At 41.0% G+C, this 26,481-nt stretch overlaps 1 protein-coding gene across 3 annotated transcripts in view; it reads left to right on the top strand.

The window, feature by feature from the left end:
* scaper (S-phase cyclin A associated protein in the ER) overlaps positions 1 to 25,495 on the top strand; it is a 57,664-nt gene extending 32,169 nt beyond the window's left edge. For all 3 annotated transcript variants that reach the window (XM_022754274.1, XM_022754273.1, XM_022754275.1), the window contains 9 exons: positions 883 to 998; positions 9,387 to 9,510; positions 11,093 to 11,319; positions 12,988 to 13,143; positions 15,374 to 15,608; positions 17,158 to 17,307; positions 23,362 to 23,553; positions 24,407 to 24,455; positions 24,775 to 25,495. In XM_022754274.1, coding sequence (XP_022609995.1) covers positions 883 to 998; positions 9,387 to 9,510; positions 11,093 to 11,319; positions 12,988 to 13,143; positions 15,374 to 15,608; positions 17,158 to 17,307; positions 23,362 to 23,553; positions 24,407 to 24,455; positions 24,775 to 24,872 — 1,347 coding nt within the window. In that variant the 3' untranslated portion in view covers positions 24,873 to 25,495. The remainder of the gene's footprint in view (positions 1 to 882; positions 999 to 9,386; positions 9,511 to 11,092; positions 11,320 to 12,987; positions 13,144 to 15,373; positions 15,609 to 17,157; positions 17,308 to 23,361; positions 23,554 to 24,406; positions 24,456 to 24,774) is intronic.
* Positions 25,496 to 26,481: the final 986 nt, after the last annotated feature.

Raw genomic sequence — 26,481 nt, 5'->3', positions numbered from 1 at the left:
CTCTCCACTGTCCCCTACATTTGAGCACATTTATTTTCAACTTGCTCCCCACTCTGTTTTCATGAGTTTAAAATGTCACGAGTACAGAAGGGCACATTTGAAGGTGTGAAAACATATTTATTTAACTTTGATATACACAGAAATAATATTTTCGAAACACTTACATGGGAAAAAGAAACTAGTATATTTTCTAAAATGTTTTAGCATATTATTGATTTAAGAGCTTTCAACCTTCAGTTGTTAGAAATGCTATGTTAAATGACATTATTATGTCCACTGTTACCCCCTCAAATTGTATATTTGAAAACCTTTATTTCAACATACTGTCTGCACTAAGAAGGTATAAAATTAAATGGATAAAAAACATAATTTGAACAAATTCAACGGAGGCAGAGCACCACTATGAGATGGCCAAAATTAGGTTGTAAGTAAAATAAAGTCTGCTATCAGCTCTAAAGTAACTAGAAGTGTGAGATGAGCTCCTCTGTAAGAATGTAACGTTTTTGTATCCTCTCCTATTAGAAGGATTTTCTTTATTTTACATTTCTCTGATTATCTTGTTCTTTGTTCGGCCGAGTGGCATTTTCTCGGTTGCACTTAACTCCGTGGTCATCCACTGAGACCACCCTGGTGCTAACTGGAGCCTGCAGAGCTTTTGCCTTCCTCTGAAACTTGACTGTTGTGGGGCGGAGTCGGGTTGTGCACTTTTGAGATTAAACAGGAATACTTTAGGGATCACTTTGTTTCAGATTTCAATCCCTCGCCCCTGTAGGAGAAAGAGAGGTTGCCTCCCTGGTGAGAGCCATGTAATCCCCTGTCCAGCGGGTGGCTTGTTGTCCCCTGACTGTACCTCTGTTTCTCTGTGTGTCCTTTCCTCAACAGAACAATGCAGACCAAGTTGCCTTCCAAGTGGGCGGCGGCCTTTCGGCTCTGGAACAAATTCTGCATGTCATCACTGCTGCTTCCACACCCACTGCAGTTCCTCGTATTCCTCTCAAGTGAGTACTGTCACCAAATTGAAATATTTACATGTTAATTTACATAATGATACATGGAAATACATGAAAGCAGATGGCGCGCTCAGGTATTTTTCTGTGATTTAATGCACAACTCAGGCACAAGAAAAAAAATCAGTTGCTATGCCCTTTAGTTTATTATCTTGACTTTTAATCAAGTTTCTGTTTCAAGCCAGCAGGGTGAGCTGTCTCTTTAGCTTATGATTGGTACAGTTTGATTTTGGAAAAGCTGACCACTTGTTGCTGTGGTTGGTGAGACCAGATGTTAGCCGTGGGTGAGTGTGATCTTGTTGAGGCAGTTTAAGTCTAAATTTAGGTTTATTGTCAGCTGGAACAGGTGTGGAGTGATTTTTCTGCAGTGACTGAATATACACATTCTCTTTTTGCTACCTTGCTCTTAAATATTACAAGGTTCAGTTACATCACATTTTCTTTAATATCCGCACTGTTTATCTAATGAAAACGCATTGGGACAGGTTTGGGGACTGTTGCCCCAGTGCTTTATTGTAATTTGCAAATTGTATTACTCTGGTCAGTGAAAGCTGCATATTTCTGAATTTGTTGATTTTCAATTTTTCAGATTAACTGAAGGAAATGTTGCTTTATGGGTTAAGAAAAATAACAGTGCTGAGCAGTTTTCTTAGCTCGTAAAAAGTTGGTGTTTTGCAGATATACATGGTTTTCACAAGATGGCGAAAAAAAATATCAAAGAAACAGAAGTGGACTAAGGCTTTGTCTTTGGGTTTAAATGTCAGCCATAGTGTTGGAAGAATAAAAATAATATAAACAATTAAACAATTTCTTGGCATTTCTGATTGTGCTCACAATATGTAAACTACAGAAACACTTCTGAACCATCCATACTCTTTAATATGCAATCAGCTGCATATTCATTGGGTGGCAAACAGCTGTTACACTCTGTCTTCTGTCTGACTTCTCTTTGACTGTATCCTTTTACTGACCTCACTGAAAACCCACTGCTTTATTCCCAATTTGTAATTGTTTATGCAGTTGCAAAAAGTGAGTCACTGTTTGTAGTTGGTTCATCTCAATAAATACCCTGAAAATGCATTAATGAGTAACAGCTCTGGCCTCTAGAAATGGAAAGCATTTCTCCATTTCTGTAATCAATTTATGTCCATTCTTTTCTCTGGAAACAGAAAAAGCACATGTGTCCCATCTATCATTTAGAGTGCAGAGTATTTTTGAGTTGTGGGTCTGACGTTTGCACGGCCTGCCAGTAGATAACCTCAAAGAGGCTGCCGTACTCACAAGTGGGACTCTGTAATGGACTCGAATGGCCTTGCTCTCCCATTCATTAGCATTTACTGGTCTCTGAATCTCTGCTAATGGACAAATGCTTCTTATATTTATAAGGCTTTTAAAGGGCATCACATGTATATTGATTTTTTTTTGTACTCTCTCTTCTTCAATCATTGTAATCTGAGGGAATTTTAAGCAGACTTCTGAATTGGAAGAAATGTTATTATCTTAAATGGAGAGACTGTCTTGTACAAAGCGTTTGTTTGCTGAGTTTGTTGGCACATCCGTGCATGACGTTGTGTTAGCTGAAGCGCAGACAATACCTCCTTGACTTTTAGGACATCTTCTTGACATGTTGTGGTGATAGAACAGGAGGTGAAGATTAGGCTCATGTGTTTTTATACTCTGCATACTAGTCTAATCCAACCCTGGTGTTGGTTATGAATAATTATAAAAGAATGGTCTTGAATAAGCTCCTTTTTGTAAACCTTTCACTTGGCTAAACAGGTTTCTCTGCAGGGGAGTTTTACACTAGCATGAGATTAATGCAGGGACACAGACACACTTAAGAACTTTCAAAGCCCTAAAGGTTATTCTAGTTGCTTGTTTAGAATTGAGCTTGATACCTCGGTTCACCGGCTTGCATTTTAGTTAGTCCTGTGCTGCTAATACTGCTGGAGCCTCGGGAGCTTTGACAGCTGAGAACTGAACTGGAGATAAGCCCCTGATGAACATATCAACTCAGGAATCGAAACAGCTTGCCTGTAGCTACAATGTAACAATAAATTAAGGTAATTTTTACATTTATAACTGTGTATGTAAACAAAGGTTGTATAGAATAGAATTAAGGTTGGTTGAGGTTAGGTTTGCAACTTACTTATGTACTCAGTGCTGCGAAAAACAATAAATAAGAAAAATAGAACAACAAATAAGACAAAATATTGCAACATAGTGCAACAGCCTGGGTGTGCAATGCAGCCAGAGAACCAATACAGTAAGGATAAGTAGGAACAAACAGTATGCACAGTATAAATAGTATATAATAATATAAAAAGTGTCCAGCTGTAGTGAGTAGTGCAATCAGCTCAGGGGTGCAATGCAGCATCAAAACCAAAACGGTACGGAAATGTTGATACTCTTCATAAAAACACAATATGGGTGAATGTTTTAGTCCCTGTACAGTGAGGTTATTAATTACAGCAGCTGTCACTGTGTTTTAGATACAGAATATACATGTGAGTGGGCCCCTGTGTACGGTATAGCTTATTTGGTGGCATAGTGAAGTGTGTGTGTATGTGAAGTCAGTCGTGTCAGACAGTTATGGGGGGTACTTGATAGACTGATTCAGAGCAGTTACAGCTCTGAGGAAAAAGCTTTTCTGAGGTAGTGTGAGCTGTTAATGTCCTCCAGGGCTGGGAGCTGTATCCCAATGATCTTCTATGTTCTGGAGACGACCCACTGAAGAGCTTTCCTTTCAGCTGCTGTACAGTTGAGGTACCACACAGAGATGCACTATGTTAGGATGCTCTCTGTGGTCCAGCAGTAGAAAGTCACTAGCATCCGTTGGGGCTGACCATCCTTCTTCAGCACCCTCAAGAAAAACAACCGTTGCTGTGCTTTCTTGACCAATACAAGAGAGGTCACACTTAAACCTTGTGATGCAGCTCAGTCAGGTCAGTGTAGTTGGCAGCTGGTGACGAGGTGCAACACAAGGACGCAGCCCGGCTGTCTACTTATCACTATCTGTCATCTGGATGGCTGTGTGGCCTAATGGGCTGCTATACAGACGCTCGACCCAGAGTGCGCTACATTATCTGTTTACAGTGATGCTGCCGTATTGATCACCTCCTCCTACCAGATAAGCAGAGTGATTTACAAAAAAAGGCAGCTGCGGAGATGCTCCTGCCATATCTCCCCCAGGGGAGGCTGATTCCATCTTGTTACCATTACATTAATGAGCTAATTCCTCTACGAGGCTCCGCTAATGTCCTGGTGTAACCTTGTGGTCACTGGAATGTCTAGATCAGAGTTTATGCAGCCACTGTCATTAAGTTCAGCTGGAGAGATGATATCTCAAAATGCATCACAAATGTTAGAATTGAGTTTTTCAGGAACAGTATTAATTTTACTACACATCCATTTAAATAACAAATTGATTTTTTTTTAAAAATCTTTTGTGGATAAATTTCCTATAAATTGACTCATCAATCAGTTGACAAGTAGTTTCAGCTGTTTTTAATTATTTTTAAGTATTTAATTTTTAAAATATTTTAATTAATTTGATTTTAATATACAGTAAAATAAAACTTCTAAATTTAGATATATCTGTATATGTAGCATTGTACTGTGTGAGGAACCCATCATACCCATTATATGCACCAGCATCAGTACCAATGGTATACTGTATAATTCCTATTATGTAGTTGAAGCTGTTTTGTCCCAAACTGTTTAACTAGTAGGGATGATAAGATAAAGCACACAACTGTTTTGTTTTCAATAGTTCGTGTGAATGGGAGAATCCCCCTTTTCTTTCAACTGAAAACCAGTGTCAAAGATGACAAGAATTTTTTTCTTTTCTTTTTTCTTTTTTCTTTTTTAGCTAGTGACTTCTGTCTTCCAATAGGGGTCACTGGAGAGAAGAGAGGAAGAAAGACTTGCATCCTGCTTGAGAACGGTCTTAGCACAAAGCTCCATCTGCCTGTACACAACTTTTAAAAACCAAAAGAGCAGAGGCACTCTTCTATGATGTTTAGGTTGCCAAAATCTAATTCAGAAGTTTATATTTTAATGTTTTGGTTGTATCTTGACAATTTCCGTTGCTTTAAAAAGAAAGGCAGAGCTGTGAATGGAACTTAAACAGGTGATCTCCAGAGAAAGGTTTAGGAGTCTTTCAACACTGCGTGTTAACCCAATTTGTATTTCCACCTCTGTCTCACATGACCCGGTGTATCCTGTGAAATCAGACCTGCTACCTGTGGTTTTATTTCAGGATGTTTTCCACCATTTGAAGGTGTGTGCGTTTTTGTGTGTGAGTGCACGCACTCATGCTCTTGTGCATGATGCTGTGTGACGGCTCATCAGATTTCTCCCCCTTCATACCTGGCCAGTGTGGCACGACAGCCAGAATAGATGTCTTGGAAGCACTCAGGGTATCGGAGAGATCAACAGCAGAATCAAATTAAATGTCATTTAGATAGCAGTGAATGAAGGGATTGTTTGACAGCACAAGGAAATGGATTTGCTCCTCACCTTTTATTTTGGCTTAGGATTCTTTTTCTACCCTTGAACACAAATTTACCCTGTTTAAGAGGCAGGGACTTAACCTGATCTGGAAGTTGGTCAGATTTCTGCAGCGTTGCTCCAGTCAGGCTTGACTGTGCACATAGGAAACGCACACAGAGGGCGAGAAATGTGAGACTCGGGTTGAGGAGCACAGATCTCGGCTGATAACTCAAGGCAGTGACAAAAAGCATAAAGAGCCTTTTACATGTTTGTTGCCCTGTTGGCAACTGAATTGAAAGTCAGCGATTTAATGTAAAAATAACTTTATGTTGAAAGAGACAATATCCATAACCGAATATCTCTCTGCTAGATAAACCTTGCTCATGGTTGTTACCTCTTATTTATGCTTGAGGCAGTGAAGTTTTTTAGTCTTTTTTCTCTCCTTATTTATCAGACTTGTATCCAAAATGAAGTTATATTTTATTGTTAAAAGTTTAAATGTAGAGGTCAGTTGTGCCCCCCCCCCCCCCCCCCTCCCTTTAAACTCCCAAGCCTCTACCTTATCATGTGTAGGCCTGTTGGCCACCCAGGCAGAGACCTAGAGGGCTGCAGGGTGGCGAAACGGGATCAGGTGTGCTCCATCCTTCTACCTCTTGGCCTCATTTCTTTACGCATCTGAATAGCTGTACAGGTAAAATGGTATCTCCTCGCTGTGTGAGGTTAAGCTGTTTAGTGTAGGTGTGCAGATTACATCGCTCATTATTTTCCTCTTACTCTTTTTCACAATTTCTCTTTTTTCTCACCATCAGATAGGACTGGTTCGTCCACCAGTTAAAACTTGTGACAGTAATTTTTTGCATCTAATTTCAAAGGAGCCTTGTCAAAAAAGTGACAGTGCTCTAGGTGGGTGGCGATAGATAGTGGCTACGGTCATTATGGGACCATGTGAAGTACCGTCTGTGTAATATAATGAGAGCCCCACAATGGTGTAGGTGGAGGAATGTTGCCTGCGTAGACAGAGTGGGACACATCAGTCCTAGCAAAGTTTTTGTGCAACATGAGACAGGCTGGCGTGGCACTTCACCAAATTGTTCCACAAAATCTTTGGCTCGAGCTGTCATTGAGGGGTATTGAGATAGTGAGATTCCCAGAGAGGGCGTACTATCAGGTGTCATGCTCATCAAGCTCAATTAGGTGGGAGGAAACCAAAGACAGATCACTGGGATGGTTCATTGTACAAGCTGGTGTAAGGGCATAACTCAAACATAGTCTTTGACAGGCCCCTCATTTGTTCAGAGATGACCAAAGACAAGCCTGATTAGCTGTGTTACAAAGCAATTGCATGCTCATTACATGAGCAGTTGAGTGAGTCAATTGTGAAGCCAGAGGGCCAGATCTGTCCTGCCAGGAGTAAAGTGATTTAATCAGAATATGCTAATCAGGTCAGGGTGAATACAGCCATGCCTAGAATCAACATTTACAGTGCCCCATTTATACTGTTATAAACAATAGTATTAAGTGTTAAATCAAAGGAAAAAAGATGTGTATATATACATATATTCATTATAATTTCAGACTTTCAGGCTTTCAGATTTCAAAAAGCAGAAACAAAATAAAAAGTTGATGTTTATGGCTAAGCTGCCAGTATCCAAGGACTACAGACAAAAATATGTGACAGTGCAAAAAGAAAAAAATCCTGATGCGTTGTCATACGTGAACATGTATTTGATAGGAGAAAACAATTAGATGCCACTAGTTAAACATGGTATTTGATGTGTAATTGCATGGGCAGTGTTATTATTTCACAGGACTAGGTGCAATTGTTTTTAAGATTTTTATTTTTTGCGTATTTTAGCCTTTTTTGACAGGAAATGTTGGAATTAGATAAATTTCATTGTGGCCAAGTGGTTTACATCTTAACCACAGGGCTACCAGGACACCATGACGAGTTGCAACTTTTGTTTCGGTGTGTCCTCCTAACCACACATTTTCACATGGTAATATACCTGTTCTGTTAAACAAACCCAAGAGTGGTTTCATGAATTCTAAGAAGAAGTTGGAAAATTTGCGTTGCCTCTCCAGTTTGCTGATCTAAAACTTCTCTAAATCTTTACTAGAAGTTCAAAGTTTGTCATTCCTTTTTGAAGCCACGATTAAATATCCCGTTACGCACAGTTTAGGACTTACATGGCAGCAATCCAAGAAGGATTGAAGCTGTTCTGAAAGCAGTGATGACACTACTGCTGCCAAAGGTTTTTTTTTTATGTAAAATTCAAACAAGAAACATTTAGAAAGACAAATCTCAGTTATCACAGGTGAAATCTGAATACTACCACTGACCAAGACGACCTACCTTCATCTAGCTGCTGTGAAGCAGCTCTTGGACACTTAAAGAAGTCAGTCCTGCCTCATTTTTCAGTCTCTGATATGATATCCTTACTTATGCACTATTTTACTCAACAGGGGCATGATCATAAACACCACAATAGTGACTTAACGCACCTAAAGTAACTCTTGTCCTTTGGAGGAATGTACAACTGTACATTCCAGCTACCACAGTTTGAATTTCATAAGATGTGTAAAGCATGTAATTATCCATTTGTATTAGAGAACAGGTATTTGAGTTGTCGTTTTGGTATTTGCATAGAAGCTGATCTAAAGTCTTGTGTTCGCTAGGGAATCAGAGTCCTGATGCTGCATGGCTGCACACAGTATAGTTTGGTTGGGATCTCATGTTACCTCACCTCTTGCTCCACACAGGCTGTTCTATCAGTGCACTTAACCATTATGGCTAGACTTTTTCCACCGTCTTTATACTTTAATAGAATTACTGTCAATACAGCTGGCACACAGGACTGTAGCATTTTGCAAGAAGTCTCATTTTATGATTTCTTTTTTTTTTTTTTTTTTTTTTTCAGGTGTACTCAAGTAAGTTTTGATGTCAGAGTTGGCCACTATCCAATCGCTCAAAATATAGTGCCTCTCACATTAACACCACATTCCACGTCTGACAGCTTTACACTGCAATGTCAATAATGATACGGCAAAACGACCGATCTGCCCACTAGCAAATGCAAAGCAAAGAATAGAGGAAGTTATTGACAGACTTGGGTCTGCCTCAGCCTAATCTATTTTCCTTTACTATGCCAGCGTGGTTTGACCGAAAACGCACAGCAGATGTGAAGGTTTCAGTAGATATCAAAATGTTTACCAGTTGAAATAAACATGGCCTACTTTAGGCACTGGAGAGGCAGATTCCATTCTTCCAGCGAGCAGATAGGACACGCCATTCCGCCAATGGCTAAAATATACAGTTGTCAGAAAATATTAACTGATGAAACGGGGGCGAGGGGGAGTAGCAGTCACAGCAGAACGATTGGTCAGTTATCTGAAGCATTAATCTTCCCTGGGACTTGTTTTAGAGCAGACATAATACAGAGGCACGCTGGCTGGCTCAGCACTGGCTGCTGCCTGGGGCTGCCTGGCGGCTGTGAGGAGCTGCTGAGAGGAATAGTTTTATCTCTCCAGCGGAAATGCTGCACCATCTCAGCCAAGATGGGACTGAGATTGCGTTCAGCCTCTCTGAAGGTGGCTCTAGTGAGGGGAGTCTCCGCATAAGTAGCTGATATGAGTGTTTTATTCCCCAAATCGGCTTCCTTACTCGCGCTGTCAGTGCGATACGCTTTTGACTTGTGAAGACAAACTACACCCTTAAGGAACCACAAATACAGAAGAGTGTGTTTGGTTTCCTGATGACTGCAGATAGTCGTGTCAGTGCCCAGGGCTAGACGTTTACATCCCACTAGTAGTGTTTTTGTAATGAATTGCGAGGGGAGTATCAGCGTGCCTTGTGATTAATAATGGTTTGTCATCATTCTGTGTCAGATCTCTCTGTGCTGCTGTAAATACCTACTACCTGGCGTGTTCCTGTTGCCCCCTCAACTGCTCCTATGTGCTGTTTAGCAACAAGATAGCACTTCTCATGGACCTGCTGCTGCATCAACTAACAGTAAGTCTCTGCACCCTAGCACATGAACAAGACCTAATTTGCCATCATAAACAAAACATTTCATAAATTATGCAATGAGTCAATATTTTTGCAGTTAGTTTGTGCCAACAGCAAAGTCCTGTAAATGTAGAGGAGATGCTGAATGTGTTTACATACAACGCACCAAGGTTTGACCAAATGAACAGTGTTTCTAACACATACATTTATTAACCCTCCTTGTTTTCTTTACATTTATCTGTTGATATACAGTGCTTTGACCACAGAGAAAGCCCTGGCTTTGTGCTGGTACATGTTCCTGCCGCAGTGTTAATGAAAGACAGAGCAGGGCACAGGGCTAGCAAGTAACAAGCCATTGCCCAACCTCTTCACAGATGCCTCCTGACTTAGGGAATGTGAGAGCATAGTCAGTCAAGCAGGCAGGCTGCACTGTGGCGACATGTCAGCCCATATCCTTCAGCACTCTGTAAGGAGGACTGTAAACATCAGCCCACTCCAAACATCTAACGGTGGCGGCTCGCTGGGGCCGCCTACACTCACAACAGAGACAGGACAAGGCACAGGCACAGGGTTGTGGTACATGCATGAACTCTACTGGGGCTTCCTTCTCCAGTGCCGAGTTCCAATCCAAAGCAGTCATATTTCCTTAGGGCACACAGGGAGAGGTTAGGCTGTATGTTTCAGTTTATATAAAACATATCTGAGCAGCTGCTCTGCTGACTGACGTATCCAACAGCACTGCAGGAGACAAACTAACTGTTCTCCATGTGTTCAATGCAGATTAGGAATTGGGCTCAGCAATTATCCATGCCCCTACACACCCCTCATTGATGAGTTGTGATTTAATTTACAACTGTTAACTTTTACATGTTTACTATGTCCTGGTATGCGTGTGCATGAGCAATAGAGTAAAGCAGTGGGGGTAGTGCTGCCATATGAGCATGTCCCCTTTTAATTAGATTTGTGGAGAATGTCGGTGGATTTACCTATGCTGTCAGCATTCACTCCAACCATTAGACCAAATGAGAAGGTTTTACCTTAACAACGTTCTCCATGTTTAACAGCAGCACTATATTTTAAACATGGACTTCTGCTTGTGTTGTGTTTCATGAAGTTTGACTGGAAATGCTCATCTAACTGCAGTGTCTAATTTCTTCTGCAGCTTTTTTATTTAAGCCTTCATCTTGTCAAACTGCTTTTTTGGTGTTTGTGTGGCTTAGGAAATGCCTCCACTATATACCATTATTGTAGCCATTACATATCACAAGGATTTACTAATTTGTGGCCTAAAGCAGGTTAATAATGAACTCGCTAAAGTGTATAATGTAGCAACAATGTGGGAAAAGCTAATGAAAACAGAGCATTTAACGTTTGCCTCTGCGTTAATTGAATGGCTTTTAATGCACATGCTGAAGGTTAAATTGCCCTGTTTTTGTTTATCCCTCTGCACTTCTGATGGCATTTGGATGCTGTCCGATTTCTGTTGCAGCATATCAGGGTTTATCAAAGAGGTAGTTACCCTAGTGATGCAAATAATACAGGTTCATTCGTTTCTCAATAAGTTTTTTTTTTTTTATTCTTGCAGCTATATGTCCCAGATGAGGACAAGTCCATTTTTGGGCGCAGTGTAAACAAACAAGTCTTTGAGGGTTTGACAACAGGCCTGCTGCAGACCATTGCTACCATCCTGGGGTCCCTTTGGCCACATATCTCAGAGTCTGGACAAGGCGAAAACACATGGATTTCCTCCCCAGATGCCAAGGTCAAGCCTGCCACAGAGTCCTTCAACACTCGCACACAAGACCTAATCAGGTATTTTCCTTCCAGTGCTCTGTGCTACTTGCACACTGCTTCTCCTCCTCCTCCTACATGGCACCTCTTTTTCTCATCTCATGACCTTTTTACCTCCTCTAGTACATCCCTCCTCCACTCCTCTTTACTGGGTTGAGAGGTGGTCAACCTCTGATTTCCTCAACAGTGTGCCTTATGTAAAGAATAGGCTGACAAAATGTCAGATCTCTTGGAAATGGTCCAACTGGTGTCTTGTTAGAATGGGAGTTGTGTGAGAATGACGGTGTATTCTGGCATCCTTCCAGCTTGTACTTTTTCCACACATTCAGTGCCACATTTCAAGTAAAATCAGTTCTAAGGGGGGGGGGGCTACAAAGTAGCATAAACAGAGAGCACTTCCAAAGCTTTGAAAGGTCCCCTTGAACCTGGTGTTTGAGCTAGCCTTGTGGGTCTGGGCTGTAGGAGTCGGTGCTGTGTTGGAGAAATGTGGGCTGTGAGGAAAGGCAGGCACAGCCTGACGAAGCCTTGTGGAAGAGTGCAGTCTTTCCACCATCCCTCCCACAACCCATGATTCATCTGGACAGAGCAGCTGCACAGGCCCACCACTCTCATCCACTGACCCAGTCGTAACCCTGGAGACAGGGGAGGGCCTGAGAAAAATGGTATCGTCAGACTGGTAATCCCAAGTACGAGCTCAAGATTTACCTCAACTGCCTTGTATAATGTATATGCTAGTGAGGAAGGACAAAAGATCAAAACAGTTTTAGCTTTTGCAACACTCTCCCATTATACCAACCCATATATCACATAGAAAGGAGTTCACCATTTCCTCTCCTCTCATTACCAGTTTCTCAGTTTGACTTTCAGTGCTTTTAGTCCCCTATCATTGTCATTAATGTTTTCAATCCATGCTCAAATGTTGAGATGTAAAGGGGTAAGTTCGACCACCAAGCTGATTGTCAAACAGAGAGCAGCATTTAACAGATCACTAAGTGTGAGGACTGATCCTTTCAACCTAAGTAAAGCTGTGGAAGAGGATCAAGTCAAAACAATGGGCCTCGGTTCAAGTGTCAGATGACCTGCAGTGGTGGTTGAAAATGGTCATAATAACCTGTTTTGAGAGGACCTCAGTGAGTGACAGTTCTTACGAAAAAGGTATGTGAAAGAAGCAAAGAGTCAAGACAGTGGTAAGATGAGGAGCACTGGCTTCACAGTGACCATATCAGTGACTTTAAAGCCTTGATTGGCAGCTGCAGCACTTGCCAGATTTTCATAAGCTGTTGGTGCCTGAGCTGAGCCCAAAGGTGCAGGCATACCGGAGCAGGGAGAAGACGGCCCCAGGTCAGCAGACTGTCAAGGGCCCAGAGCTGGGCTGGCACAAGGGCCACAACAGCCCTCTAATGACACTATTAGCAGTGATTTGTGCCTGAAAGAGTACAGGGAACATGATCATGAGACCTGTCATTGGCAAAGACAAATTGGAGATATCACAGTAATAGCAGGGGGTGGAGGGCTTAGGTGAGGTATCCGCTTTCAGCTGCAGTGCTGTGGAAGTATGCACAGTAAAGGCCTTTGTTTGCCTGTGTGAGATGAGCTTTTTACAGAGGAAGTCACCCATGGTAAATTTAGAAATATTTGGAAAAAAATTAACCACAGCATGTTTTTTCTCTTCTTGTGTGTTTTTTGCAGCTATGTAGTAAACATGGGTCTGATTGACAAGTTGTATGGGTGCTTCCTGTCAGTCCAAAGTCCTGTAGACGAGCACCCCAAGATGTCTGCTTTCCTCCAACAAGCCTCAGCTCTACTGCACAGCATGTGTAAGCTGTGTTTTGTCGTAACCGGACGGTGAGCATGTGTCTTACTCTATTACGCACCTTAAACATCTCTGTGATCTCTTGACGCACACACACACCTCTGTCTTTGCATCTAATGACAGAGACTCAGTCACTGTCAGTTCTTTAATGTCACAAGGATCCACAAAGACGGACTCACGGTTACTCAAACAAAGACTCTGGTTCCTCTGCAATCAGCCAGCAGGTCGTTTCCTCCAGCCAGCTCGCTGGCTAAGCTGTCGTTACTGCAGATAGAGATAGGTATCTACTTGACCCAGTGCTCTGTCACTCACCATAAACCCTAGCCTGCAGCGCGAGGGGAGCCCACCCACGTGTGCTACGGTGACCTCCACTAAGGGAGGTTCAGTGGCGCCGCTGACAGAGGCTAAGCACACAGACACGCTGAGGGACATCAGCACCACAACTCCTCACTTAAAAGGAAAATAAATGTTGACCATGGTAGCAGGCCGATATATGCTTTGATGTTATGCATTACAATAGAAATAGAATTGGACTGACTTTGATGCGTTCAATTGTTATACTGAATCTAGGTAGCAATCATTGCTTTTTCAGTTTCACCCATTGTACTGGGGTTAGTACTAGCTAGCTATTATCTTGCCAGCTGCAAGGTGCTTCAGTATCAATGACCAACTGCTTCACACCACCGTGGTAGAAGACAGCTATATTAGGTCTATGTTTGTCACAGAATATCTGTGAGAAAACCATGTGTGATCTTGCAGGTTTAATGAGACCAGTGTTCTGGTCAGTATCGCAGGCAGCAAGCTATGTTCTGCCAAGATTCTCTGTGTGTCATATATAAGAATGCTCAATGGGCTCGTAGAATATTTTGGCCATGCCAGTTGCTGTGTCAGGGGATTATAATGGCATTAGGAGGCTGTGGTCTTGCCTAGCAGCATATTTCACACAGAGCCTGTTGGCTAACATCAAGTATCAGCATGCACTGTAGCTTCCATCCAGAGGTCACACACCCTCCATGGCTGCAAATCATAGCTGGTGCTGCCGCACTAGTCTTAAATTGTCTGTCTGTGCTAGCCCAGGGTTTTCACTGGATCCTCCTGCATTACGACTTAATTACTTAAATTTTCTCTGGTGTTTCAGTTTGTTTGTTTATTTTTTTGTTTATTTGAGTCAGTGCGTGGTCACATCACCCCTGCAGGCACTCAAGAGAATATTATTTTTTGTTTGGTTTATTTTCTAATTTGTTCAGATTTGATCCACCTCCTAAATGTCCGTCTTTTGAAGCTCCTAGCATGACAAATTCACTTGTCAAACTAAAAAACTTCAATCACGAAAATGTTTAAATGCCTTAATGCCAGATGAATTGGTTAGATCTTGAAGCCTTTCCTCCGCACTCTACCTCCTCTTTCCAACCAGCATTATCCTTAGCTTTCTTGTTAAATGTGATGTACAATGAAAGGATGGATGTCACCATCCCTTTAACCAACACAGTGGCATCTTGTTGGAGCCAAACAAACACATCACCTTAAATCAAAACTTTACTCAGGTGGGCTTTATTAAATGTGCCGGAGCACTCAGCAGCACCTTGTCAGGCTTCAATCACAATCTGCCATCTTGGAGTTACTGCCATGAGCTTCTCATCATGGCATTATTATGTTTACTGTAGCAGGAGTGGAAGCCTAAGAGCCAATCTTGAAGGTCCCGCTCTTTCAGCTACAACCAAACAGGCTGGCAGTGACTTTTACCAGTCAAAAAGTGAAACATATTGGAAGCTCCTTGCATGCAAAGAAAGAAAAAAAGGTTATTCCATAAATAAAAGAGAAGCACGTGAAGATCAGAAGATGAACTTAACAGCAGCTGTGATCCAACATGTCAATATGCAACAGATTTTAAACTTGGTGTTCTTCCACCCGCAGCATTCAGTTAAGCCAGGTAATACAGCGGCGCTAACAGGGTAGTATGTCTTATCTAAAGGGAAAGCTATCTCTAAGCTTTTGTCTGGTGAATAAATCTACAAGCAGAGGTTCTGACTGTTTGTGTCCTCAGCCTTGGGTGAAATCACAGTCTGACTTTCATTTTGGTTTGTCTTTGTCTTTTTTTTCTTCTTTTTTTCTATTCTTGACAACAGCAGCAAAACGGCACAAAATAAAGACACTAATGCTACTCAGTGTTTCCTAGTATCATATCTGTGTGTGTTTTTTAATGAATTCTTCCAGTTATTTTTGGTTTTGCTGACCATTCATTTCCCCTCTCTTACTCTCCAGTGCTCCCAGTATATTTGACAATAAACGTCAGGACCCGACTGGATTGACGGCCTTGTTGCAGTCTACAGACCTGGTGGGAGTGGTGCACACCCTGTATTGTATCCTGCTGCACAGTTTCTTACCAGAGTCTGCTTCCCAGAGTCAGGAACCCTACGGCCCCGGGGTCATCCAGGTGGCTTTGCAAGGCATCCGCTTCCTCAACAGTTTTGCCCTGCTTGACCTATCTGCCTTCCAGGTATTCAGAATAAATCCAAAATATATTCTGTTTTCCACTTGTCACAAATAAAAAAAATTCCTTTGATCCAGCAGATTTTGTGCATTGGTGACAGACGGTTAGACATACAGTATTTTTTGTTTTGTTTTTCTTTATAATTCTGCATCTGATCTTTGTTTGAGCATGTGTTCTCTATTCCCACTCACAGTAACTGGTTTTTGAATAAGTGGTATGAAGAGCAATTTAAGTGACTTTTCTCTTATCACAAAGGGTATCACAAAAATGACAAAAAAAAAAAGTTTAATTATCCTCCCTGGATTTAATAAAATTGTATACATGATCAAATTGATGCAAGTTACTTTGTTAAGAGCCATTAGAAGAGGAGTCACTCTCCTCAGGACAAAGCTGACCTGTGGACATAAACACAGGTGCCCTTTGACCCCAGGTCAGTTGTTGGGGTTGAATAGAGCCCGGTGGGTCAGCCGTTAGGATGGAGCGCGGGTAATTAGCACTGTATGCCGGGCCGTACATTACCCACCCCGAGGAGGAGAGGGCGACAGCTTCACTGTGCTAAGTCATCGGGTAGACGGAAAGGCACGAGAGCAAGCGTTAATTATTTTAATGTCTTGCGGTAATTACTTTGAAGCAGCTTCCTCTCACTGACCCGCCACAGTCAGGCAACTCAAAACAGCTGGAAATGAAAGCATTTCACTGCCGGAGTTTTATGAACATTTTAAATAATGTTTCTTTTTTTGGCTAGAAGTTGTAATCACCTTGCGTTTCACATTACCTAACAGCACAGACTAATACATATTTTAGTGGATGGATGATCAGAATTCAGGCCGTTAATTTACTCCTCTGCCGCATCAGCTCCTAATAATATGTTTAGAAGGGAATTTTAAAAGTGTGCTCTGCAGTATAAATAACTTGGTTTTGCTGTGGTTGCATGTTGGCAGAATATGCTGCAACAAATCTGTGAACCTTTAAAAAACTGTGAAAAAAGGGAACATAAGTTCACATTCAAACCATAAATGATGTTTTCCCTCTTTGCTTAGTGGTTTTCCTGTTTCCCTTTTAAACTGTGACATGAATTTTATAAATCTAAATTTATTTATTTATTTATTTTTTGTAACATTTTGCTTTTTTTTTCATTAGGCAGCTGCTTAGATAGTACAGAGTTTAATATGTTGCCTGCATACATTTTCATTGTTGAACATAACGTGCAGCTTCTCAGGTATTGTGTTTATGGATGGTTACAATGCAAACACACCCAAACTTCCAGTAAATTGCGGTGATCTTATGGTGCTCTGTCACACTGACATGTTTAATAAATACTGTCTGTGAGCTGCTCCTAGCATCTCATTTCTGAGCGGGATTGGGGTGTTTTATGGTGGGACCCCCGCTTGAATTGCTTATACACTTACACCATGTATGTTCCCACCAGCAAAACATATAACCTTTTATTACTTTGCATTGTTAATGTCTTGAGCTCTTTGGAATCACAATGATAGATAATTTATGGTTATTTTACTGTGGTACACACTAACATGCTTTGTCTGTGACTTGCCAGTCTGTTCTAGGAGCTGAGGGCCTGTCTCTAGCTTTCCGACACATTGTCAGCTCCCTGCTCTGGTACTGCTCCCAGCATTCCTCTGAAGAGCTGCTGCATGAAGTCATCATCTGTGTGGGATACTTCACTGTTAACCACCCTGACAACCAGGTAATCCAGCTTCAACCTGCACAGAAATTATTTTATTTATTTATTTTTATTTTAACATAACCAAACTACTATAAATATTTTTTGTTATAGTTTAAGCTGCAACTTCTTAATGAGCCTACTAGTTTTGTCAATTGGTTGTTTAATTGATCAATGTGAAAAGTTATGAACAATTCCAAACGTAATTACCAAAAGAGGTGAGTTTTATTTGTCTTTGTTAAAAAAGAAACAGTTAAAAAAGTACGTAGAAATCATAAAAGCAAAAAAAAGTGGTGCTTTACCCACATTTTACTTTATAAATAACTTTAATGCTAGTGCTGCTATATCCCAACATTTTGTTAAAGAAATTATATATACCGTACTTATTCATTTTCCGTAACTCAAGTTGATGTCTGCAGATTACTTGCTTTATCAAACTATCTAACTAACAGCCCAAACCCCCAAAATATTAAATTTATTATCATATAACTAAGAAAAGTATCAAATCCTCACTATTTTCAAAACTGGAATCAGACCGTATTTAGCATTTTTGGTTGAAAAATTACTGAAAAGATTAATCTGTTACCTATAATTGTTGCCTATTAATTTTTTGTCGAAGGGCTAAACAATGAATCTGTTTGTTTCAGCTCTACCACAGTGAATCAATTTTCTACAATTGTTGTAGTTTAATGTTGCGTCAATCTACTAATTGTTTAATTGCTAAGGCACATGTTGGATTTAATGCTTTCCATTATGAAAAGCTGCCTATTCAGTTAACAGGGCTGGGTAATATCATCTTACTTTTGTTCTGCTCATGTATTATTTGTCAGAAAAAGGGTGTAGTTTTGTAATTGTAACAAAAAGCACCTGTTTAAAGATTCATTCCTTGGCACCTTCCTGCTCTTGGTGTGTGTGTCGTCTATTGTCCCACAGAGTGACCCATTGTTCCCGCCTGGTAAAGCAGGGTTTCGTGCTGGCCCCAGTGTTACAACTACTTAGGGGGCTCTATTGAAGTGAGCAGGATGTGATGGAGCAGACCTGGCTGCTGTGTAATTGGCTGTCATGCATGGCCCGTCTACCGGGCCCCTGATTAGCCATGCTACAGTTGGCTGGGCTTTGATTACGTTAAGCCTGACCCACACAGGCAGCAGCCACGGCTTCACTCTCAAACCTCTGATATGTCATTTAAGTCCACACAGTTGCGGCCAGCCCCTATCACAACAATTTATAGGCTGATTACTGATTTTAATTTGCCAGATTTTTTACTCCTAATTAAAGGTTCCTCCTCCAGTCTATGGCACTTAAGCTCTCCCCTCTGCTCCTATCCAATTTAATTATTATGATGTACAGAATTAGCATTTGTTGGAGATTGTAGATTAAATTTACATATTATATTGAATAATTAAATGAAGACTGATGATTAAATTAAGTGAGTGACAGATGATTTGTCTTTATGCACCCACAGCAGCCTGAAAAGCAGCCATGATTGACTAAAAACATTTGCTTGTTGCTAATTTGATGCAAAATCTGTAATTTCTCCGCAACCTGGGAACTGCCAAGACGAACGTTTAGAGAAAAAGCACCAAAAAAAATCACTAACCTTGCTTTTGATTTAAGAATTTAATAAAGAAAATAAAAAAATCACATTTGAGTATAGATTGTCGGGAAACAAGATCCCACACAACCTCCACACACAGTTGATCTTTGCCAGGGGTCCAGTTCCTGGAATGCGTCCATTCAGTTCCGCACCAAGATGGATGGCGTTAAGGAGAATATTTAGAGCAGCTTGAGCTTTTCTCAAGCTAATGTAAGCATTGGCAGAACACAAAAGCAGCCCGACCCAAGGCTTGTGCGGTTGTGGAGACTGCTGATTCACTGTCGGCACACTGGCTTTTGTTTATATATTTTTTTATTTATATATATATATATATATATATATATATATGCTCATAAAAAACAGTACTTTGAAGCAGCAACATACGTAGTGATGTATTCCCTCTGCTCTGAGGGCATGAATAATTCACCTTGTGACACAAAAAGCCATTGGGGGAGTGACATATGTAGGCTTGTGTGTTTTTCAAGTGTCTCTGCTCATGGGGGCCACTGAGCCATTTGGCCATATGTTTCATTGTCTGTTGGGTGCGTCCGTAGAGACCTTTCCACAAAACAAGCAGAACAAACAAATCCTACTTTGTAACTGACATGTAACTTAACTTCCTTTTTCCCTGAAGAGATGTTTACCGGTAATCTCCTTGTCTTTAAATACAATGATTCATTTGTGATTCATCCACGGTGATGATCAGTTGAATCTTTGAGCTGACGGGACTGTAATTTTAGACTGTTGACATGTTAACCCACCTGCTTCCCGCTTGCTTTTTTAGAAAGACACAAGCAATTTGAGAGTGTGGAAATCTTAAGAAAACTTTGCTTTTTCTTAAGTACATGGAAAATGGCCACAGACACGCAAGCAGAGTGAGCCCCACACACAAACATGCTGTTGTCCCAATAACACACGTTGTACAGGAATGGGTGTAATTTCAGGTTGGTTATGGATCTTTTTCTTTTTTTATATAAATGTAATGGGATAGTTTCCCCTGCACTGGCTCCTGATATTACCTGACTCCTCTGTGCTTATATTTCATAAACTGTTTTCTTTATACCGGGAAGCATCTCATGAGCTATGGACGTCTCTGGACCTAACATCCCACACACATCTCCAGAGCTCAGCCTTATCTGTGGGGTCATTCCTCTTCTTCCCATTCTCTACGAGGGCGTTTCCTCTGCCCTGCAGGCCCAAGCCAAGCTTTAGGCCTGTAATTCCTGTTAACCTGATGTTGAAACGCTCCCCTCAGCAGTCCATTACTGCCAAGACAACCAAGCCCTCACTGCCTGCAGGGTAAATGCAGCTCGTGCAGACCATAGGGAGCCAGCGCTGGGGAATGCACACTCTGTATCACCCAGCAGAGTAAACAGAGGCAGAGAAACGCAGACAGACACACTGCACTGACTGGCAGGAGAGGGCCTGATTGTTAGCTCGGTAGATGATTTACACTCGCGCTTCAAGGGTGAACGCAGGTCCAACTGACTCAAAGTGAAGCTGAGGACATTTTTATCCCTGAAGACCTTTCAGTGAGGAGTTTCCATTTGTCGGTAACACTGTTGTCGGATCAGTTTCAGAGCAGAATTATCTGCAGTACAATCTGGGATGGAATGACAGCGTCAGCTCATAGAGATAAATAAAGAGTTATTAAGCTTTATTGTGTAAACAGCAGGTTTTTATTGGGTTTTAAGACGACTGACAGTTACCTTTAAAAGTCAAGTTGGAGTGTCTATGTCAATGTCTGCTTCACTGGCACCCGGGTAATTTACACACATCCCTTGCATGTCTCAATAAGCCGTTGTAAATGTTGTAAAGAAGCACTAAACAGTTATTTGACTCTCTTTGCTTTGTGGTGTCTGCTGTGTTGCCTGTCTTATCAGTAAGACAGTTCCTCTGTGATGGATCTGGTTTATATTGTGGATTGGAGTGTCAGATATATGGCCCTGCTCTGATGCTGGTTCTTCCTGAGGTGTTTGGGCTGTCTAGACGCTACACTGAACGGAAATGCCTCCACACATTTGAGATTGTCGCTTTCCTTCTGTGCAACATTAAAATTAAATTTGTGGAGCAAGATGTTAATAAGATTTCTTTGCCTCATCCAGCAGTGCTGCAGCCTCATGCATAAACACTAATTATGCTATTTGAGATTTATTCTTTATTACATGGCTGAATAATAACTTTTTTTCCCCTCTCTGTTCTTAAATCTGCTTCAACTTTGGTTTCCGCTACAACACAGGGTTTTCCCAGGAATTTGTTTGCGTTTCGGAACATTAACTTTACACACTCTTTGTTGTCATTGTGGACAGTGAGGAAGTTATGTAATGGAAGCGTCATAAAACTCGGCACTGTTTGAAAATGCCAGGTCTCTGAACTTAAGAAAGACCAGAGCAGCCAAGACACTTGAGTTTTTACAGGGTCTGCATTATATGCAGGCCAGATGCATGTGTTCAGATGCTTGTTGTTAGTTTTATGATGTCAGGCTTTGAGCTGCAGATACTTCAGCGGGAGAAGTAACGCTACAGCATAATCTGTAGTTGGAAACCATTTGGAGCTCTGGTGTTGCTCTTCACCTGGTAGAGGCGTGGAAAGTTGGCAGGGGGCTCGGTTTCTTTGTTACCTCCAGACTCTCGCTGCCACCAGGCTTTGTTTTATGTCCTATTGCGTCAGGCACTTGAGGGTGGACAATTTGTTTAGGCAGCTGAAGATGGAACTGTGCGTAGTGGAGGATTATGAGATCGCTGGGTGATTTGTGGGTTGGATCTCCTCAGCGCCCCAGCTCAAACATCCAACACTTGCGATGGTGTTAAATTATGATACCTAAACCATAAATGTCCTGGATTAGAACAGGAACACGAAGAACGAATAGATTCTTTAGCTTTTGCAGAATCATGATTTTGGCTCTCTAATGAATTCAGCTTCATAAATTTATGACCCACCCTATTGCCAGTTCGTCTATGGTCAATGTTGCAACAGACAAGATAAATATGATATCGTAGGATTTAGTGGAAAGTAGCATGAAAATGCTAAAACTACATGTACTGAAAATAAGCAGCACTACTTTTGAAAACAACCAGAGCTTGCCTTTTTTTTCCTTCCTTCAGTGGATGAATTTGTCCAGCGAGTCCCACATTCCTTTGTGAAAAACACTTACTGAGTCAGTGAAACTGTAGGGATTTTGTTCTACCACCGTAACGCACACGTACTCACAGCACGGTTTTCATCTTTGCAGTGTATTCAGGGCCATCCTTTAATTCAGTACTGCGCTCAGTAATACACACCTATTCACATGTTCTCTTAGCTTCAAAAATTAACACTTACATTTCAGGTTGATAAATGCAGTGCTCTTCACATTTTTAAGTATTTGCAATGCATTACAGTTCACTTTGTTTGACCCGTCCATATGGATTCTTTAAACTAATGAAGATAGGAAATGGCACTGTTTTGTGTCCCTTTGAACGCCGCTGTAGAGGGCAGCTCTGAGAAGCTTCACCTTGAACTGATAAAAGCGAAGAATTATCGCTTTGTTTATCCTGCTGCTAAAACTTGGAGTGCACTATCAAAGGAGAAACCAGGGGAAGAGTATTAGAGAGTGTATTTTTAAAATCTTGTAAACCTTGTGAATTTATGTCACCATGACTTGGGGACCTCACCTTGCCCTTCTGGTTTCAATTTGCATTGAGCCCCCAGTCCCACAGTCTGTACCTGTAAAGCATGGTTTTGGTGTTTTGTTGTCTTTTTTTTTTTTTGTCCGACCCACTGGCTCTCAGAGGGGTGCTTGGTGGTCCTTGGTCCTCCAGGGCTCAGGGGAGATGACTAGAGAATTAGGCTGGGACCCCTTCCTCTGCAGCAGTCCCCTTTCTAATCAAATGAGGCTGGGAGTGATTTGGTTTTAATACTGGTGGCCCGGATGTGATACTGTGTGTGATTGACGGGCTGTGATGGAGAGCAGGATGTCGGCAGGGTGAAAATACCATTAATGGTATTGCTCATTTCTTAAAGTGGGGGGTGGCCACACTGTTGGTGGAGGTTCGCTCACCCTTCCTTTCACCCCGCCACCCTACCCCTTCGTACCCCTGTTGCACTATGAATGCCCTCTCAACCTGAGCTTCACTCCTGCACTGATTCTGCCGCTTGAGTGTTGCTTAAAGAGCTTAACGCAAAACTTGAAAGTGAAGTTTTAACCGCAGTTCGTGACATCAGTTCGCATTTGTCATTTCCTTCTTATGTCACAGCAGCTCTGCTATTGCTGTTGGTACAAAGGAAGAATAAAATATCCCATCATTGTGTTTTATAGCCTGTAATTGTGTGGTGGGAGGCTGTGCCCCCCAGGTCTACTCCTAATGGTTTTTTGTGTGTTGTTTTAGTGGCAGATTTACATGTGGGAGGGGCACAGGCCGGTGATTTACAACCAGCAGTGCCACTGACTGGCCGCCTGACTGGCTTAGTGACTGACTGGCCCTGCTCCCTGTGTGTTCCAGGTGATAGTGCAGTCTGGCCGCCAGCCCAGCGTGCTGCAGAAACTGTGTCAGCTGCCCTTCCAGTACTTCAGCCACCCGCGCCTCATCAGAGTGCTCTTCCCCTCCCTCATCTCGGCCTGCTACAACAACTCTCAGAACAAGGTCATCCTGCAGCAGGAGATGAGCTGTGTGCTGCTGGCTACATTCATTCAGGTAAATATGGGACCATGGTCACACATATAGTATATAAATGCACATATACTGTGTATTATAATGCATTTACATAATATGAATAAACAATTCAGAGGCTAAACTATCGACCGAAAAACGGGAGTGTTGTAGTGTTGATTAAAAAGAGGTTTGACTTTCTTTCGAGGCCAATGTTGAAAATGTATTCAAAAATACACTATAATCAAAATCATCCTCTTTGGCCTTGAGCATTTTATGCCCCTAAATAAAACTCATACTCAATAAATTTCTTTCACATCAGAAGGAAACTTCCGTGCGACGGCTGATAAATGATTGCTCATCTGGAGCCCGGTGAATCTGTAACAGGCAGGATTTTACAAAGATAAATGGCTTCCTTCACAGTGGATTTACCTGCCACTGGTTCAACTCCCAGTAAACAGCTTGTCTCCTTCATCTTCCCTCTAACAACACGCCCCTCACCACTCTGCAGCCACCACTGTTTAGACACCGATTAACTTCCATTCAAAGGGAGACAAGCTATTGTCATTTCTTTCAAACAAAGCAGTAATGCATGGTGTCCTGCCCCGCTGCCCTCATTGTTGAGTTAACCTCAAGAGCATTCCTCGGAGTGAAACAGTTTAATCCAGGATGGTTCAATATCACTCATTAAATTAAAAATATTTAGTTTGATTAGTAAATTACAATTTGATTAAACTGTAGAGGCAGCTTTAAATTTTGCTTAATATATATTTTTTTTTTTTAATGGAAGGTTTAATTAATTTTAGATGAAACTGATGAACTTGCACACAGACAGCACTGCTAGTACCTGCAGTACGCTCTTATGGCAGGCATTAATACTCCTTATTAATTCTCCCAGGACTGTGCCGCAAATGAGAAGGAGTCGGACAACAAAACAAAGCAAGCAGGTAAGTTATTCTGATGAATTTATCAAATGCAAAATAAATTGTATGGATTGTGTTCATCATTGATTTTTATATATAAATATTTTAATAGTTTATAAAAGGATGTTGATGTCATGTAAAAACAGCTACTTTTGACAAGCTGGCTCTCCAATTGATTCTAGTGATATTTTATATATACGCGAAGATTTTCTCTTAACACATGTTGGGCTTGTTTTGGTGAAATTCAGACTTTTTTTTTTTTTTTTTTTCCTGTTGTAAAAGGATTAAGGATTTCTGTTGAACATGCAGTGTAATGTAGATGTTCTTTTCTGTCTGTGCTTAGTTTCCCTGCCGCTGGATTACTGTGAGTTGTCCAACCGCTTCCCAAGAGATCAGTGGGACTCAGCGCTGCAGTTTTTTCTCAAGAAGCAGGAGGAGTGATGGAGTTGCCCAATGTCCTCAGAACGGATAAGCACAGTACAAACACTACAAAAGAGACTGAGAGGTGGAGATGTTCTTTTTGTTTGTTTGTTTTCATTATCCTGACTGTAAGTCTACACATGAGTAAATTATTTGTTCTTCAGACTGTGTCAAATGTAAAGATTGTGAAGCCTTACCCTATGTTGGTGTGTCTGTTTTGATTTCTTAGAAATCAGATTGATGTTTAAGAGGAATTTGCACAAAATATCTTGTTTGTACATTACAGTTAGAACACACGCACAACTATTCCATTTAATGTCTAAACAACCATGTGTTTCTCTTTGTTTCTGTTGTAGATAGAAATGGATCCATTTTCAAAGCAGTGACGACTTAAACCTGAAACGTACTTATACTGTAATTCATAATTTGCCAAACACTTCCATTATGTTTGTGTTAATTTATTGTATTTGTCTTATTTTTGAATGTGAATGACCAGAATGTTTTCCTAGTCTACATTAGGCCAGTTATACGTGACATGACCTGCCTTGATTGCAAATATGTGTTGAGTTATATTTTTCAAGTTTACATCTTCTTGTTTTTTCTCTCTCTGTTAAGAGGCACGTAAAATTAATATAATTTATTGAGTTATTTGCCTTTATCACATAAAATAAAATACTTACGGTTAAGTTTTGTTCTTCCTCAGTTTTATTCTGTGCAAAACAAACAAAGTTAAAGTAATATCACTACTTAAACATTAACACTTCCGCTGATGTTTGGCTTTGTGGTGAGTGTTGTATTTCTATCAGTTAAATCCTCACGAACTAAGACATATTAATTTGTCTGACTTGATGGATTCCTACATATTGCAGACAACATATGCCGTTATTTAATGTCAAACTGCTGTAAATTGTACATTTAAACCATAAATCCTCACATTCTGACACCCTGAAGGAAAGAAAACATGGTTTTCAGATGTAAAAAAAAAATAACAGAAAGAACTTCTCAATCTAATGTTGGACACCACCAATGTCTCCAGCTGCCCTAATGCAGCCATCTCCCTATGTACCTGCCCTGTGCTGATCATTGGAAGTTTATTGATTGGTGTGTAGTCTATATTCAAAATATTGTGATAATGCAAAAAAAAAAGAAAAAAAAGAAATTGGTCCAACACTGCAGCATCCATGCTGCCTTCAGTTTTGCACGTGACAATCAACCTGCACATGTAGAAACAGGCTGAAACCAGGTTTGATTTTTTTTTTTTTAAATCACTAACATCCTTTTTAAAATTGGGGCACAGTATTTGTTTTAAGCTTTATAGTGATTTATGGTGATGTCATATCTAGAGGATTTTATGCTTATTAGATAACACTTTTGTAATGAGCATTTTCTTGTTAAATATCTCGTTGCCGCTGTTGTATCTCTTGTCCACACTTTAAAGATTTAGTATATCAACATGTCTTAAAGACTTAACAGGACTCCATGTCCCTCACTGATAAAAGCCGATCCTCCCCAACAAATTGTTGAGGTGTAGAGTGTCGGTCCTGGCTTGACCTGTGTGCTCTCTTGTCCAGCGGCTATTTGCCATTCAGGATTCCTACTGGAATGAAAATAAACTCAAGACACGCCAGGA

This window comes from Seriola dumerili, unplaced genomic scaffold (genome assembly GCF_002260705.1).
Source record: "Seriola dumerili isolate Sdu_G_001 unplaced genomic scaffold, Sdu_1.0 BDQW01000219.1, whole genome shotgun sequence".
NCBI lineage: Eukaryota > Metazoa > Chordata > Actinopteri > Carangiformes > Carangidae > Seriola > Seriola dumerili.
The sequence above is the reverse complement of the archived record's forward strand: the minus strand, read 5'-3'. Positions and strand labels throughout refer to the sequence as shown.